Genomic DNA, 16,389 nt, shown 5'->3' with positions numbered 1-16,389 from the left:
TCTTCTGTGGCAAACATGCATCATGACTTTTTCAAAACCCAAAATTTCTTCTTTTCGTGACACATCTTTAACAACAATTATAAGTTAATCTCTACTCCGAAGCCTTTACTTCCCCCACTGACTCCATCTAAAGAGTTATTATTGTTATAATAATTATTAGTCAACGTTCCAAGTAGTTTACTACACAGTTATAACAGACCCTGTTTTTTTACTAAATAACATGAAGAAACATGTTATTTATATTCTGTGAGGATTTTTGGGGGGCCCCCATCAAATTCTTTTGGTGACATTTTAAAACCTGATTGCTACTCTCATATTTAACCCCTTGCTAAGATTGCCATTGACCGCTCCAAACTAAATGGCAGTGCTTATTTGTAAGAGACTGACACTCCTACTGGCAGCCAGCCCCCTTCTTCCTGTATACACTTCCGTCTCTCATGGGTTTCAGGGCTCCGTCTTCCTCTTGCCCTCGACCCAACACATTCAGACAGGCGTGTTGCCTCTGGGTCAGAGAGCAGGTCCCAGCACATGGTGTCAGCCCTCATGTAGTTCAATTAGACAAGACTACTGCACAAATCTGTCAGGCAGGACACCGACTGTTTAGTATCATAATAGTCCCGTAGTTAGCAAAGTACTAGCCACATGGCAAGAGCTCAGTGATTATCTGAGAATGAAAGTCATCTCACTATCACTACAGTCAGTGTTTTTATGCATTGCAGGAGCTCTCTTTCTAAGGAAGCTTATGGTTCCTTGACCTGCAGAACAGAATGAGTATAACTGTGCTTATTTTGGAAAACTAAATTTTAAATTATGATTCAGGTTTTCCTCAAATTCTCTAAGACTAATTAAGAATAATGCTAATTCTTCACATTGAATCACATTTTGAAGGCCTAACCACAAAGATTCCATCTAATACTAAAATCTTGTTCCTCCTTTTTATATTATTGTCTCTAGTTTTCCTATTGGTCCTTTCCGCTGTTTTCAAAGCACTTCCAACAAAAAAACAAAAAAAAAGCAAAACTGCAACAGCTTCCTAAATTTCCCATGTCCATGCATTCTTCAAATATTATTCTGAATAATGTCTTGCCCTCCTCAAAAGCCTACCCGCACCTTCGAAATGTTCACTCTGGTCGTGGTGAAGATTTCAGTCACGATAAGCAGGAGACCAGCCTACACGCACAGGCAGGCGGCTGGTCTCAGTCTGCAGTGCCACGGCTGTTAGCTCACTGGACGACGTCATCCCTCCCGCTCCACACAGGGAGACTGCTCAAGCCCCATCGGAAAGCAAAACCAAAGCACTTACGGATGCTACAAATTGCAATCTCCAAGGATTACCAGCCTCTAAATTACAGCAAGTGAGAGGGGATGCACAAAGAGGGCGCTGGGCCCCAAAGCCCAGTTGCTGCGTTGCTCAAAGGCACCCCTGCAGGGAGGCTCTGCAGTGCCTCTGCCCACCACCCCGTCAAGTTTTACGCTCCAAGCAGCTCACTGTCATTTATTATCTACTAGATGAAGCTAATTCCAGTCACAACTTAATCAGTATCAGTATTCCCTATTCCACAACGAGTATAATTCTAAGGGGGAAACAAAGGCCTGTCATTTAGCCAGTCTTGGAAGGAAATGTGCATCATTCCTATTTCAACCACTCTTTGAAGCACCTATGTAACCTGATGTCTGATGACAATACTGGCCTAGCGGAAAGCATCACGGCCCAGGGAGCACAGGAGTCCAAGCAGAATGTGCCACTACACTCTCCAGTTTTCTAAAAGTATATGTATGGAACACAGTTTTTCTTGGCTATGTAAATAACCTTTTAAAAATATATACGAATCACCCTGTAGACCTACTCTTATCTAAGCTAAAAAGTCCTACTGCTGGTGCCCAGTGTAATAGGGCAAGGATAAGATATCAGGCTCTTGTGGGGTCAGAATGTTCCTTGGTTACCATTCAAATACTCAGTCACTCTCAGAATCACAGAATGTCCTCTTGCTCCTAAACTGAATCTTTCATTTGTAATTTAAGCACATGTTTGTATATCCCAGATAATCTCAGAGGAGACGAAATGAAAACTATTGATTCTTACATAAGAAAACCTACCTTAACAGTTTTCTTTTCTTTTGCAGGGGACGGGGGGCAACAACAACAAAAAAATCACAGTTCAACTGACTTTTTAAAATAATTTTATTTTTTTACCCTTAGGTTACCTTTGTAATATGAGAGTAGTACACATGCAAACGTGGGGTGTGTAATAAAAACCATCCTAGCATTAAAATCTGAAACATTAAACATCAATGATTTTTGAAAGTATAACATAGGAAACAAAGTTGCCAGCAATATTTTTTAAAATATTCCATTACTCAAATATAAGGGGAGAAATTAAAAGTGAATACAATTTTTGAAACTGGCAACATTTCAAACTATTTTGGAATATGCACTTCCAAGGAAATTTCTAAAACTCAACTTAAGAAAAAATGTTTTGGTGTTAATCCTGAAATTACCACCATTCTCTCAGGGCACAGGGATAAATGAGAGCTGTAAGTAAAGGTTCATTTCTCATGTAAATATAAAGTACCTGGTGATGTCCTCAGTCAATTGAGACGGATCAGGAGGATAAAACTTCACATTAAAGATGAACAGCCAGGGAAGATCTGTAATTATTACATATAATGGTTATTTATGCAACCAACAGGATAACCATTTATTTTGATAAAGCTTAAAACTCAATGCTCAAACAATATAGACTACTCCTATAACTATAAATCAGTTTAGAGAATTCCTTTATTAATTTAAAGAAAGTATTTACAAAACAAAATAAAATGAAAATAAAATAAAAAATCAATTATATAAATAACCCACCATTACAGAATAATACATTCACTTTTTTTATAAATGTGTACTGGTACTTCAACAAATGTTTTGTATGGTGATCTATTATGCAAAAATTTTAATGTGACCTCCATGTAATACTTCTGAGATAAGATTTGTTTTAACCACAGAAATCTCCAGATGCCAAATATTCTCCACTCTTTAAAAAAAAAAAAAATTTAGGCTTTCTACATTGTTGGGAGAAGGCAGGTAATGATCAAGTAAGTGATCACTACAGCTATTCAGGAAGGATTAATGGGCTATTTGAAGGAAATGTTAAAAGATATCCCAAAGAAAGAAGAGGGTGGCAAAATGTCACAATACTTTCATACAATAAAATTATTTCCCAGGCTTTATAAAGTAGGTATAAGTATATGCATATATAGCACACATTTTGCTGTACTATGTCACAAAGAATGAATATATCAAACAATCATGTCATAAATCACTTATTAAAAGTTAAAACATTTATTTATCTATTTACATATCATCATTAACTGATATATCATGCTTTCGATGGCTTTAAAAACAATAGAAATACACAGGTCTGGAGTGAGGGCAGGTATTCTTTTCCTAAAGAGATTCAAATAATTCCAATGGCCTGAATTTAGAGTTGTGCTCAAAGTTCGCAGTATTGCTGATTTGTGTGTGTGTGTGTGTGTGTGTGTGTGTCTGTGTGTGTGTATTTCATTTCTGAAGGCCTTGCAACTGCTTTAATTTATAGACTTGAAGAAAAATTTCTTGAATCCCATTCTCTAGTTTAATGTGTCATTCTGTCCTTTTCTCACCATCAGCACACTAACTTTTCTCTCACGCAAAAGTCAATGAAAAGTTACTGAATGCCTACTGTGAACACACAAGCACTCTGCTGGATGTGGGTTCAATACATCACCATTCTACCAATAAAGTCAATCCTGCTGAGTTTAAGAAACAGGTTTCAGGTCTGCTTTACATGATTAAGGCATCAGAAAGGGATACAGGGCTTTCCTGAATGCTGAGACATGGAGTTTCTTGGTCTGTAGCACCATCCTGGCTTGATGTGTATGCACTTGTTCGAGGTGACAACTAACCCATAATTAAGTGAAGTCATCACAGGGTTATCATTTCATAATGGATCCTTATTTATCTATTTTTAGGTATTAATACTAGCAAATGTTTGCCTGGACATGACTATGGGGATAAGATTCTAATAAAACCCATATTTTAGGATATATTTCCAATTCTAATGTTGATAAAATATACCAATACTGCTAAATTTTTTTATTTAATTACATATTATTACCATAATTTTTACCTATATCAATATCATATAGCTATGGGTTGTTTATATATTAATAACAGGCAAGCATTAGATATATAGTCTTATATAGTCTCATTTGTGTACATTTCAGAAAACAAAGATTTTAAGGCAAATTTTACACAGGAACTGATAAGTTGTCAGTTGTTCAAAGTAACTAAAAAAGGTAATTTTTACCTTTGCTAACTGCCTATTAACTAACAATAAATTATAGCAGAGGCTTGGCTCTGCTATAATTAATATAATATAAAAGCAGTTCTTTTGTCCATTTTAACACAAGCAGAAAGAAAGAGGTAAACTATAGCAGGAAAACTTCATTTCTTCAGCCTACTTTCACGATCAGGATGATAAGAGGTTACATTTAGAGAATTCACTCCAAAAGTCTGGAAAAGTCAAATCCTATTTGGTACTGTTATTCCTCTTGCCAAACCACAAGGGCAAAAGTCCTGAAATCACTCTAAAAAACTTCACAAATAATCAAAATATAAGACTGTGATTCATAATCAGTAAAAGTCTTGCCTTCCAAAAGTTAGGAAATCTCTGTGACTCTGAAATGAGTGGCACACAAAAATAATCAAACAAAAGTCAAAACAAAACCATTGGAAACAACTCAACGGAGCATCAATCATGTTTCAGAGGTTATCCTGTTCACTCTTGTTTGGGTCACTTGGCAGGTCTGGTTTTCGAGAAAGTGAAAGAATCAAGCATCTGGCCTTTCTGAATTTGTGTACTTTGCAGAGCATGTAATGACTATAGAAGGAACAAAGCAAAAGTTCCAAAGGTTTTGGTACTGTTTCTTCCTTGATGTCAGCATAATGTATCTGTGTCTAATTACTCCTTTTCTCCCCCCACTCATTTACATCACGAGACAAACATACGAGATGCAACACCATGATAATCAATGCAGGGAGAAAGGGAAGAGCGGGTGTGAAGATGAAGGCAAGGAATGCTGGAAAGCCGGGGACAATAGTCGAAAGATAGGGTGACAACCACCCGCGTTCGCCCAGGACTGCTCCAGTTTTAGCAGTAAAAGTCCCACATCCTGAAAAACCCCTCAGTTCCTCAGTCCTGGGCAAGTCAGGAAGGTAGCTCTCATCAAAGATGTAAAGAAAGGAAAATAAATTGGAGTCTACAAGGAGAGAAAGTAGGAAAAGTAACACACACACACACACACTTTCTCTCTCTCTCTCTCTCTCTCTCTCTCTCTCTCTCTCTCTCTCTCTCAGAATAAAAAAGGAGAGAAGGAAAAAAAAAACCTACCAAAAAGATTAATAATTTGAGAAAGACAGAAAAATAAATGAAAACTCTCAAGAACCTAAGATGAGACAGAAGGCAGATGGAAAGGAACAGAAGGGACAGTGCAGATCCAGTCCAGGGTTTTGACGTTAGGAATAGTAAGGAAGGTGGTGAAACCAACAGCACAAGGGCGGTCTGCAGCTGGCACTCAGAACCATGGCTTCTTCCCGGACAGCTCAGGGTTGGTAAGAAATGTATTCTCCTGTCTAAAATCCAGCTGTTAGCGGCTCCCTAACTTTTCTGCTTCGCTCAATCACATACCCTGAAGTCAATTAAATAACCAGATCCCCTATGAGAGATTTTTCTGTTGTGATTGTTTCTTGGAACAGATGTCAATCTTATAGCCAGTCACAGGCAGAGGCAGAGCTTACAGAGGGAACAGAAGCTGGTTAGGGTGAGATGCTTCCAGTCACTTTGGGAGTCTACATTGAGAACAAATGGGAAAATGCAAGAAAGGGCGAAGCAGCACTAATGACCTTGGACTGTGGAACGAAGGCGTAGAGAAGGTAATGGCGGCAGGGGGCTGAAAAGACTGTTCTGCGCGCTTTTCTCCCCTGCAGTCCTCACTCCAGGACATCTACAAACAGTGTGTCTAGAAGACCCAGAGGCCAGAGATATGCTTAACCAAACTAATTACACGCTTCCAAAATGAAGTAGACAAAGTAATCAATAGTAACAGGTTTACCTAGAGTGAAAGTTACAGAAAAGCAGCTTCTCATTCTTTTCCCCAGAGAAAAAGGTCAGCTATACTTCACAATGGCAGGAGGCACCGTGGGGAACTTAGTACTGTGAGTCTAGACCTCTTGACCAGTAGAGGAGTCCCTAAGCTATGTGCAAGATCGTTAGGATTCCACAAAAATATCATCAGGATCCTTAACTTACTATACCACAAAAATGCAAAATACAGCTGATCGTTCTATCACTATCTCTGTATTCTAGTTTACATTCCCATGAATTTTATTAATGATAGATGTAAAGATTAATTTAATAACTTCAAAGCATGATTATTTAAATACTTACTTCGCAGTTGTCTCTTTATTTCTTTTGCAGGATCTAGCCAGTTCTGCAGGGGGAGGGGGAAAAAAGACCAATTAACCCATCAGAAATATTCCAGAGTCCAAAATGGAACAGTTTCTAGTTCACACACTTATTTAAGTATAAACATATTTTAATGAAGTCCTATTAGAAGTAGCTTTCACCTATTAGCATTCCACTGGACTAATGATTGATTTGTTTTTAAATGTGTGCATGTTATAAATAAAATATTAAAACACTTTTAAGATAGGTCTCTTGGGTCTCATTTTTCTGGGATCTGAAATCAAACATCCATCCAAATTATGAGACATAATATATCCACATATAGTCTTCATTCTATAGTAGAAATACCAATAAACAGTCCCTGTAGACACTGAAGTGAGAGCTCAGTCAAGGACAATAATTGGCTCCAACTCATGAAGGATAAAATGTGAATCAGAAACCACTGGCTATTAAAAGTATACATACTCCAATAAAACACAATTATCTCAACTCTTAAAGCCAATTCCTCCTCCTCAAACTTTGTTTGTCCCTGCAACTGTACAATGCTTTGGAAAAGTGCTGTCAGGATGCAGCCAAAATTTTCCTTCCTAGTCTTCATATAACACCCTGTTTAAACTTCATGAGGAATTTCCTTTCACTTTCCCTGTATCTCTTCCCTTTGAGAAAGTTAACATAAAAAGATTTGAGGAACCACTATAATATCCCAAAGCAAAAACAAACAAACAAACAAACCTTGAACTAATAGATTCAAACTACCTAAGGACATTAAATATTTGTCTTTCAAAGCTGTAAGCAAAGGACCCATCCAAACACACACACACACACACACACACACACACACACACACACACACACACTTTTTTATACTTATCTCACTATATCCTCAAGTCATTAGAGTTCATCTTACTTTATCTTCACTAACACAGGAGAACAAGTACATTTTTTGAGATATAATAAACTGATTCAAATCATTGGCTTTACGATAAATTTCATTCATTTTAAAAGTACCCCAAATATGTATTATACCATCAGTACATAAAGAGAATTTTATTCAGATATACAAAGTAAACAATTAAAATGTTTGTTATGTAGAAGATAATAACCTACTGTCTTAGCAGGATACTGAATTAGTACAACACAACCTTAACTTACAGTATTAAAAAGTAGTAACAACAGGATGCTTTGAAAGCAGAACTGCCCAGACCCCTGAGGGTTTTACCACCCAGGTCACAGATTGCACTCAGGTCAGCAAGGATCCAAGGTGTGCATGGCTCTGTTCTGACACTGGGTATATTTAAACCTCTCAATAAAGAACCACCAGAGCTTCGTCTAGTTTCATATTACTGGTGTTCCAGCTGCATGGCTCAATGATGTGATGAGCCAGGGGAACCTTCCAATGGTACCTCCAGTGTGACGCTAGGGAGCAGCTCTAATTCTGCCCTTAGAAAAGGGCCTGGCATTCCACTTCCTTGCCCTGCAGCTGCTGTCCCACACAACAGCTGGCTCACAAATGGCCAGCTATGAGGAGTGAACAAAAATGAGAAAAACACATCATTCAGTCTCTAGCCCAGACGGGGGAGGGTCAGATGTGTTGTGGCATTCCATCCAAGGAAGTAACAGCCACAGCAAGAAAAGCTGAAGAAGAGACCACTGGTGCCAAACAAAAAAAAGAAAAAGAAAAAATCCCTCTGAACAGTAATACAGAAAAAGACCAGAAGGGAAGAGACTGGTCTTAAAGACCTAGACAGGCCCTTCAAATCTCCAATTTCATCATCATGTGCCAGTTGCTACAGATGACTACTATGCAAGAGCAAAAAAAGACCTCTGTCCTAGGAGGAAGATGGTAGAAGCTACATCATCTTCTGTGACCCCCGAGGAATAACCCAGTATCCCAGCTACTTGGCACCTTCCAGTCTCACCCGAAGCACCAACCCCTTCGTACAAGTTCCCTGACAGTTTCTGCACAGCATAAACTCAATAAGGCTCCACAGACCCAGGAGTGTGAGTGACAAGTTTCTGTGCACCAGCCAATCAAATTCAGACTCGGTGTCATTGTCGGGCTACTTTCCACAACATTGCCTGCCGGCTACAATATTAGAAGACTTCGGTGGCTTCCTTTCTTTATTCCAGACCAGATCCAAAGATGAAGTGGTCATCTACCTGATGTGATCTAACAGCAGCCGCAGGAGTGACTCCTGGTTTTCCCTTTGCTGACCACACTCGCTGCCACACTGTGAGCTCCACTCCCACCAAGGAGTAAGGAGGTCTCCCCTCCCGAGGACAGCTCTGCACAGTCCGGGACAGACTAGGTTACTTGTGTCCTCCACAAAACTTGACAGTTTCAGGCAGCCAGTAAGTACTGATAATACCTCCTGACTAATATCTGCCCATTACTTTCCTCCTCCCTCCAGATGCCACGGTCATCTTTAAAAAACCACAGATCATATTATTTTATTAGATTTATTTTTAATAAATAAAAGCTCAAATTTTATTTTATTTTATTATTTTAGCTCCAATGAGTACTCAGATCATGAGTGGGGTATCATTGTACTGCCTAGGGTCATAAATTCATAAGTGAAAAACAAAATAATGACTTAGTGTGACTTTTAAAAGAAATACAAGTCTATTATCTGCATTAGCAATTACAAATAATAGACATAAAACTCTTTTTAACAAATAAAAATAACTTGTTTTTGACACTTAAGGAGGCGTACTGGGTGGATCAAGAAGCAGACACAGAGACGGAAAAAGTGAATGACAAAAACGCACACGTGCACGCGCCATGATACACTAGGGTGCATCAATCCCATTTTTTAAAGATTTGGCTGCCACGTATGTAGACTTTGCATCCGAAATATATGGACTCAAATTCTGGCTTTCCACCAACTGTGTATGAACTTGAGTTCACTCCTTGGCTTCTTTAAGCCTCAATTCCCTCAAGTGTAAGAGGAGGGGCCATAACGTCTACCTCACAAGGTGGTTCTTTTTAATCAATCATTCATTCAAACGCTTCCTGGAGAGTAGAGTACATATGCAGAGTACTTCACCCAGTGCCTTAAATAGACGGGTCTTTCGCACTGGCAAAATTAAACTGGCCTATCAGCTTTTGGTATATATCCCATCTGCACATCATTTTATATTTCCAAAGGTGATGTGTTACATATATTAAAGAAGTTAATATTTATATGAATATTTCTACCCACATAATGAGACTAATAAATGAGACTCTGGGTTCACAAAATACAGTCACTATATTCATGGGTCAGATGAAATAAAAACCAGACCCCTTTTCCTTATAGAAAACCATCTGATAATATCAGCCCTTTCTACAAAGCTGCCCTGCTGTAGTGAAGGTTCTTCCTGGAAATGAAGACAAGACATAAACAGCACAATCACTTCTCAGGAGAATTACCAGTATGACTAGTCCAAGTACTTCTATGTACAGGAAGGTATCACCCAGCTAAGCTTTTCTAAACGTTGCCTGCTGATAAGGATCCATCTGGCAAGTTTGTTAAAAAGAAAAAACAGATTTAGCCATCGGCCCCTGGAATAGACTGAAACATTGTCCAGGACAGGGCCTGAGAATCTCTATTTTAAGTGACAGCTCCAGGCGATTTGTGATCAGGCAAGACAGGAATTTTCTCAGTGTTTCCCAAACTTTAAGGTATATTCAACAATGCAAAACTACAGTACCAAAGAGCTAAAATCCATGTTGGATTCCAATAAAAGTATCTTGGTTTACTAGAAGTAAAGTGCTTTCCCAGCTACTTAAGAGCAAGAATATTCACTCAATTTGGTATCCTTCTCACCTCCCCCTTCCAATCCCCACCGTGTTCCCAAGTGTGAACTCAGTAAATATTGATCTTCTGAGTGAACATCAGATAAAATAAGAAATTAATAAAATTTACAAGGAATCCTATATCACAGGCTTCCAACAGAAGTAAACTAAAATTACAATGTGATCCTAGATTGTCAGTATTATTAAATCACCTTAGAACATGAACTCAGGAGTCTATGAATTGGTTGGGGAAAGAATCTAACATCCTTACGCTCACTAACCTCTACATGAAATTTAGCATGATCATCAATTATGAATGAATGTAGAACAGTACCTGGTTAGTATCAGCAGTACCTTTAGCTTTGTCACTTAAAGGAATCAAACCTATTTCCATATCGCATTACAGTAGTTGCAGATCTTGAAATATGGTTTATGGTAATCAATATTTTGAAATCACAGTAGGGTTTAGATTAGATACTGATGATTACTTTATCCCAAATTCTTTAATGTTTTGAGAATGTTATTTATTTACTGGCTTCCATTTCAGGCCTGTATACTTTATTATAAGTATACATTTAAAACACTGTTCTGAGAAGTGACCCAGAGAACTCACCAGACTACCAAAGAAACCCATGACAAAAAAAAAAAAAATGGTTTAAAAACCCCTGCCTTAGAAGGTTACAGAAAATTTTAAACTAAGCAGCAAAGCAAACAGCTGTACACATACTTTTCTTTTTTTTACACTAAAGTCCCTCTGCCAGTTTATTTCTCTTAGAGAAGCTCCTTAGTCCTACTCTCTGTCCACTACAAATCTGACGGCAAACAGTCTTCGTTAATCAAGTCCTCTGGCATTTCCCTACAACTGATTTTTCAATACTAATTCTCAGGAAAGTATAAAATGAAGATGATTCTCCATTACCCTCTAACAACAAAAACATCTAAAAAAATACAGAAGCTTGCTTATGAATCATTATATTTATATTCATAAAATGCCAGTGTAGGAAAAAACCTCAGAGGTTTATGGTCCAAATTTCCATACAGAATGGGAATGGCCTGACTCTCACCTAAGTGGCTATGAATATTGGAACATTTTGGGACCATGAACTACTTTGGGTTATTAGGACCCCCTACTCACTAGGTTTTTGTGACTTTCTACACTCCTACAAATCTCTCTGCCGCCTCAAAAGAACATTTCACCCCCTAGATCAATGCTTCGCAAACCTTAGGGGTTTACATGCGTCACCTGACGATCTTGTCCAGCCCGCCGAGTGGCGCGTTGGTTAAGAGCTGGCTTGGGACCCCAGAGGGCCCCAGTTCGGATCCCACATATGAGGGCCAGTGACACTGCCCTCTACAGCTAAGATGCTGAACAACAGCTCAACCTGGAGCTGGGCTGCCGTGAGTCGCCGGCGACGGTGTGGGCTGCAGCCCCTGCTGCAGTGGGTTGCCATGGGCTGCCGTGTGTAGCCAGCAGCCAGCATGAGCGGCCAGCAGCCGCAGTGAGCGGCCGTCCAGAAGCCGGTGACTGATCTGCCTCGCCCTGGGAAGAGCGCAATGATGGTGCCAACTTGGGCCAGTGAAGCAACCGTCCTCCACAATTAGACTGAAGAACAAAAGGACAGCAACTTGTCTGATCCCTTCTCCCAATTTCCCAGCGCTGTTCCTAGCCCCCAATTCCCCAATAAAAATCTTAAAAAAAAAAAAAAGATCTTGTCAAAGAGCAGATTACAACTCTCTTTGAACAAGCTTTCACGTGGTGCCAATGCCGCTGGTTCCTGGACCACCCTTTGAGTAGCAGAGCCCTGGATTTCTTTTTATGTAGCAATTCCTGTCTTTTCTGAAAGTCAAATGTAGAGAGACATTTTTCAAGTCCTGGCTTGACAGGTAGATGCCCAGATTTCACTGGCTAAGTATTCCAACAGTTGATAGCCTCCTGCAGAAAGCCCATTCCCACATCTCGGTGCACTCCTCCCATCACACTAAATAGCTGGGTCAAATAGTATCAAGATCTACACATTCCACATTCACCTGACAAAGAGGAACAACAGGACCATCAACCAGCAGTGTCCCATTAACATCCCATTAGTTGCCTATCGCCAGCCACTGACCTCACTAGGCCTAGACAACAACTCAAGATACCTTCACAGAATCTATCTTCTAGGCCTCCCTCCGCCCCCACCCCCCAAAAATCTATCTCGCCTAACTCTCCTTCAGGCTGGAGGCTAAAATCCCATAGTTAGAAGTTTTTCAAAATGCCTAGCCATGCCTTCCTCACTCACTTTTGGTGCTTGTCAATTTGGCCAGGGGAGAGAAATTAAATTCAACCCAACCCACACTGTACTACCAAAAGTTCAAAGTATGAGTAATTTTGTCTAAACTCTGCATTTTCCCTCGAGAATTTGTAGTACTAACACAGATCCCCTTTATTATACCTTTACCTAAATTAGGTCTAATAGAACACCACCAAATTCTGGTGGTTAGCCAAGAAGTTACAGGCGTTCTATATTACAGTGAAACCTTCACTATACATCTGGGAGAACGTGGTTGAACTCCTGTCTGGGGTATTACAAGGTGTAACTGGATTGATACAGAATTTTATTAAAGAATAGTTTATATATGACAAAAAAGGTTAATATTTGAGCTTTTAGTTCTAGTTGTCTTGCTATCAGGCAAACGCTTTAATCAATTTTCATAAAGTTAGCTGTGAATATCACTACACTTCTAATAAGCTCCTCTTTCATATAGCTTGAAGCAAAATGGCATTATAATCTCTGGGGCAGATGCCAAACTCCATTAACAAAAAAAATTCAAGACAATATTTTTCCCCTTTAAAGAAAGTCCAAACTTCTTAATGATGGTTCCATGTAGACATGAATACAAGAACTCTATGGACTTGAAATTCTGTATTTAAAAGAGTAACATATTGCTTGATTTCACATATTTTTAATGAAATTTTCCATAGTAAAGCTTACATAAGAGTTCTTGACATGAAAAAGTTCTAACACTAATAATGATAGATTTTCATACTCAGAGTAAATGGAAAGGCTTCCAACTCAAGGCCTCAATCATAAGAGACACAAAACAGTACTAATGCTAATATCAAAAGAAAGTTTAGATTTTTTTCTCCATGGAAAATTTTCACACAGATAACCATGGCTTTACCCTCACCTTTACTGTATAATATGTTGAAATGGTAAGTGACTAAAACTTCTAAAAATGTAGATAATATTCAGCATGAAAAAAAAAGCAGTTTAAGTTCTTGTATCCTATAATATCCTATTATTGAAACTGCATGGTTTCAAACAAAATAAAACTGATTAAGTTGAGTTGGTACAACAGCAATAATTTTCTGTGGAAAAAATAGGACACCATACAAATCTGTATTTGAAAATTAAGAGTTCTTTTGCCTAGATAACTTGCAGACTGAATTTTGTCTACACAAGTGTGAAGGAATAAAAAATTACACAATACAAAAGTTAGGAAAGCAAAGAGGTTATATATGAATAATTAAATATATTTTCAATTACCTTTAAGCATTCATTTTCTAAAAAGTGAATATTTGAGAAAGGATACCTCACTGTTTATTCTCCCAATGTTCTATCTATAGTAAAAGCCTAAAAAAACCAAAGTATGTGCCTAAATTTGTGAGCACTTTCATCTCACATTTTGAAAGAGAAGCTACAAAGTAAGGGATTATGAGTTCCTTATTTAGCATTAGCATTTTTTGTCAATGAGAATCCTATGGGAAACGCCTCCAAACTTAACCTTACCTTAATATCCTCTGCCTTAATGACCTTAACTTCTCCTTGACTTCAGCCATCCCTTTTCCTGGCTGAACACTTGATCTTCATCATCACCCAGAGTTCTCTACCTCATTAGATTTCATTTTCCCATTCTCTGATATAACCATTCCCTTTCCTTCTAAAGTTTCTACTCATTTATTCCCACTGTACCTGCTTGTCAACTTCTCTAGACTTGCATCCCTTGGGCCTAGCCATTCTCCCAGCCTATCAGCTAATTTCCATTTCAGTTATGTTCCTTCCTATGAACTTGTGAATAATCAGCTTGATTATCATATCTCATCAGCATCCCCAGTTTTGTTCTCTTACCATAACCACTGTGAAACCCTTTCTTATTCCATTCTTCACTACGATATCCAGGTTGCAGATGTCAATTAGAGAAAAACACACACCAACATATTCTGCTGCCATCACAACTGTATGATCTCTGATCTCAGCTGGACCATCAACAGCAATGCACATACTTGTCCTTAGTAGTCTGCCTCTCTGGTTCCCCACTCTTAGCAGATGATTTTACCCCCTCTCGCTCAAGGATTTTAGGCTGCACTTTGCTTAACTCAAATTTATTTACAACTGCACCAGTCCTTGTCTTACTTCTTGCAGACTTGGGATGAGGTTGTTGTCTTTATTGAAGGCTTAGCTCCCCCCGCCCTCTTCTTGATTACAGAACCTTCCATCATCCTCACCTTCCCCTCTCTTCAACCTCACCCTTTGTGGGGGCTTTCCCATAGCCAAAGTCATAGCTCTTTCCATCCAAGCAAGTCTGTCAACCCCAACCCCTTGTAAACTTTCTGTACTATTATATATAACAACCACCAGTCACAAGAGGCTATTTAACTTTAAACCTGTACAATTGAATAAAATTTAACTTCACTTCCTCAGTCATACCAACCACATTTCAATAGCAATATGTGACAAGTGGCTATTACACCATATAGAGCAGATCTAGAGAATCTCATCATCATGAAAAGTTCTACTGGACAGAGCCAGTCTATAACGTCTAGTGTCACTCTCCCATCTGTCCTCCTCTTCATAACCAGACTTCTTTGAATCGTTTGCACCCACTCTCCTATTTTTCACCGTTAACTTTCCTCAGACCTCACGTACCCCCGATCCCCAAACATCATCTAGCCAACAGACTACAAGCATTTTTAATTTAGCAAAATAAAAATCAGATTCCATCTCTTCCCCCAGCCCCAAACTGCTGCTCCTCCTCCAAAGGTCCCTGTGTAAGTCTCCAACAAGCTCCCCACCGACCCAAGCTTGAAACTTGGGACTTATCCTCAAACCCGCCCTTGCCCTCACACCTCACAGCTGATCGGTGACAAAGTCCTGCAGACATGACCTACTCAGTATCGCCATCTCTTCATCTTCACTCCTAATGTCACTGCTCTAGTTTCCACACCTCCGAACCAGATGACCGACCTTCCTACCTCTGGTCTCAGTTCTGTATAATCTCTCCCCACGCCATGAACAGGTTACTCTTTCTGAAATGCAAATCTGACCATGTCACTTCCGATTTAAAACCCTTCACATCAGAATAAAAATCTAACTTCTTTAGCACAAGCTACAGGGCCTTCCAGAAAAAATGATCTTTGCCTAGCTTTCCTATAATCTCCATCAGCATTCCCCACAAGGCCCGGGATTAATCCACGATATAAGTTAAAACACTGTATTTGCTGAGAAAATACAGCTTCAACACACGTACCCAGCTCCTCCTCCTAACTTGCCAGTTGCTCACAAGTCCCTCCTGTATAGACAGAGCTAACACTTTCCAGCCCTATCGAACAACTTGAAATTTCTCATGCACAGCAGGATCGTTCATGCTGGCGCCATTACCTTTCTTCTGTGCAGATGTCCTTTCCCGGCCACATCCAGAATACTGGTCACAATGCTCTATTTCTATAATACAGTCCCAATATTAAACTGCTAATATTTCCAAAATTTACAGATCTGCCTTTATGGAGTTATACAAAATATTCAAAATATTCATATGAACTGAGTTAGATTACTGGAAGCCTATATACTTGAATAATATTAGACTGACTACTAAGGTCTGAAGGTTTGTATCCCTACCCCCTGCCCCCAAATTCCTATGTTGAAATCCTAACGAAGGATTTAGTGGTATTTAGGTGGGGCCTCTGGGATGATTAGGTCATGAGGGTGGAGCCCTCGTGACTGGGATTAATGCCCTTATAAGAGGCGCCAGAGAACTCCCCCATGTCCTTCCACCATGTGAGGACAGAAAGAAGGCACTGTCTATGAGCCAGGAAGCGAACCTTCACCAGATACTGAATCTGCCAGTATCATGGTCT

The 16,389-nt window shown here is 39.2% G+C and overlaps 1 protein-coding gene across 25 annotated transcripts in view; it reads right to left on the bottom strand.

Moving 5' to 3' along the window:
* The window catches only part of EPB41L2 (erythrocyte membrane protein band 4.1 like 2), a 210,049-nt gene that overhangs the window by 62,358 nt on the left and 131,302 nt on the right, over window positions 1–16,389 (bottom strand). For all 25 annotated transcript variants that reach the window (XM_019663475.1, XM_019663486.1, XM_019663469.1 and 22 more), the window contains exons 5-6: window positions 6,479–6,521; window positions 2,573–2,648 (exon numbers count right to left, since the gene is read on the bottom strand). In XM_019663475.1, coding sequence (XP_019519020.1) covers window positions 2,573–2,648; window positions 6,479–6,521 — 119 coding nt within the window. The remainder of the gene's footprint in view (window positions 1–2,572; window positions 2,649–6,478; window positions 6,522–16,389) is intronic.

Source organism: Hipposideros armiger, unplaced genomic scaffold (genome assembly GCF_001890085.2).
Source record: "Hipposideros armiger isolate ML-2016 unplaced genomic scaffold, ASM189008v1 scaffold_391, whole genome shotgun sequence".
NCBI lineage: Eukaryota > Metazoa > Chordata > Mammalia > Chiroptera > Hipposideridae > Hipposideros > Hipposideros armiger.
The sequence above is the reverse complement of the archived record's forward strand: the minus strand, read 5'-3'. Positions and strand labels throughout refer to the sequence as shown.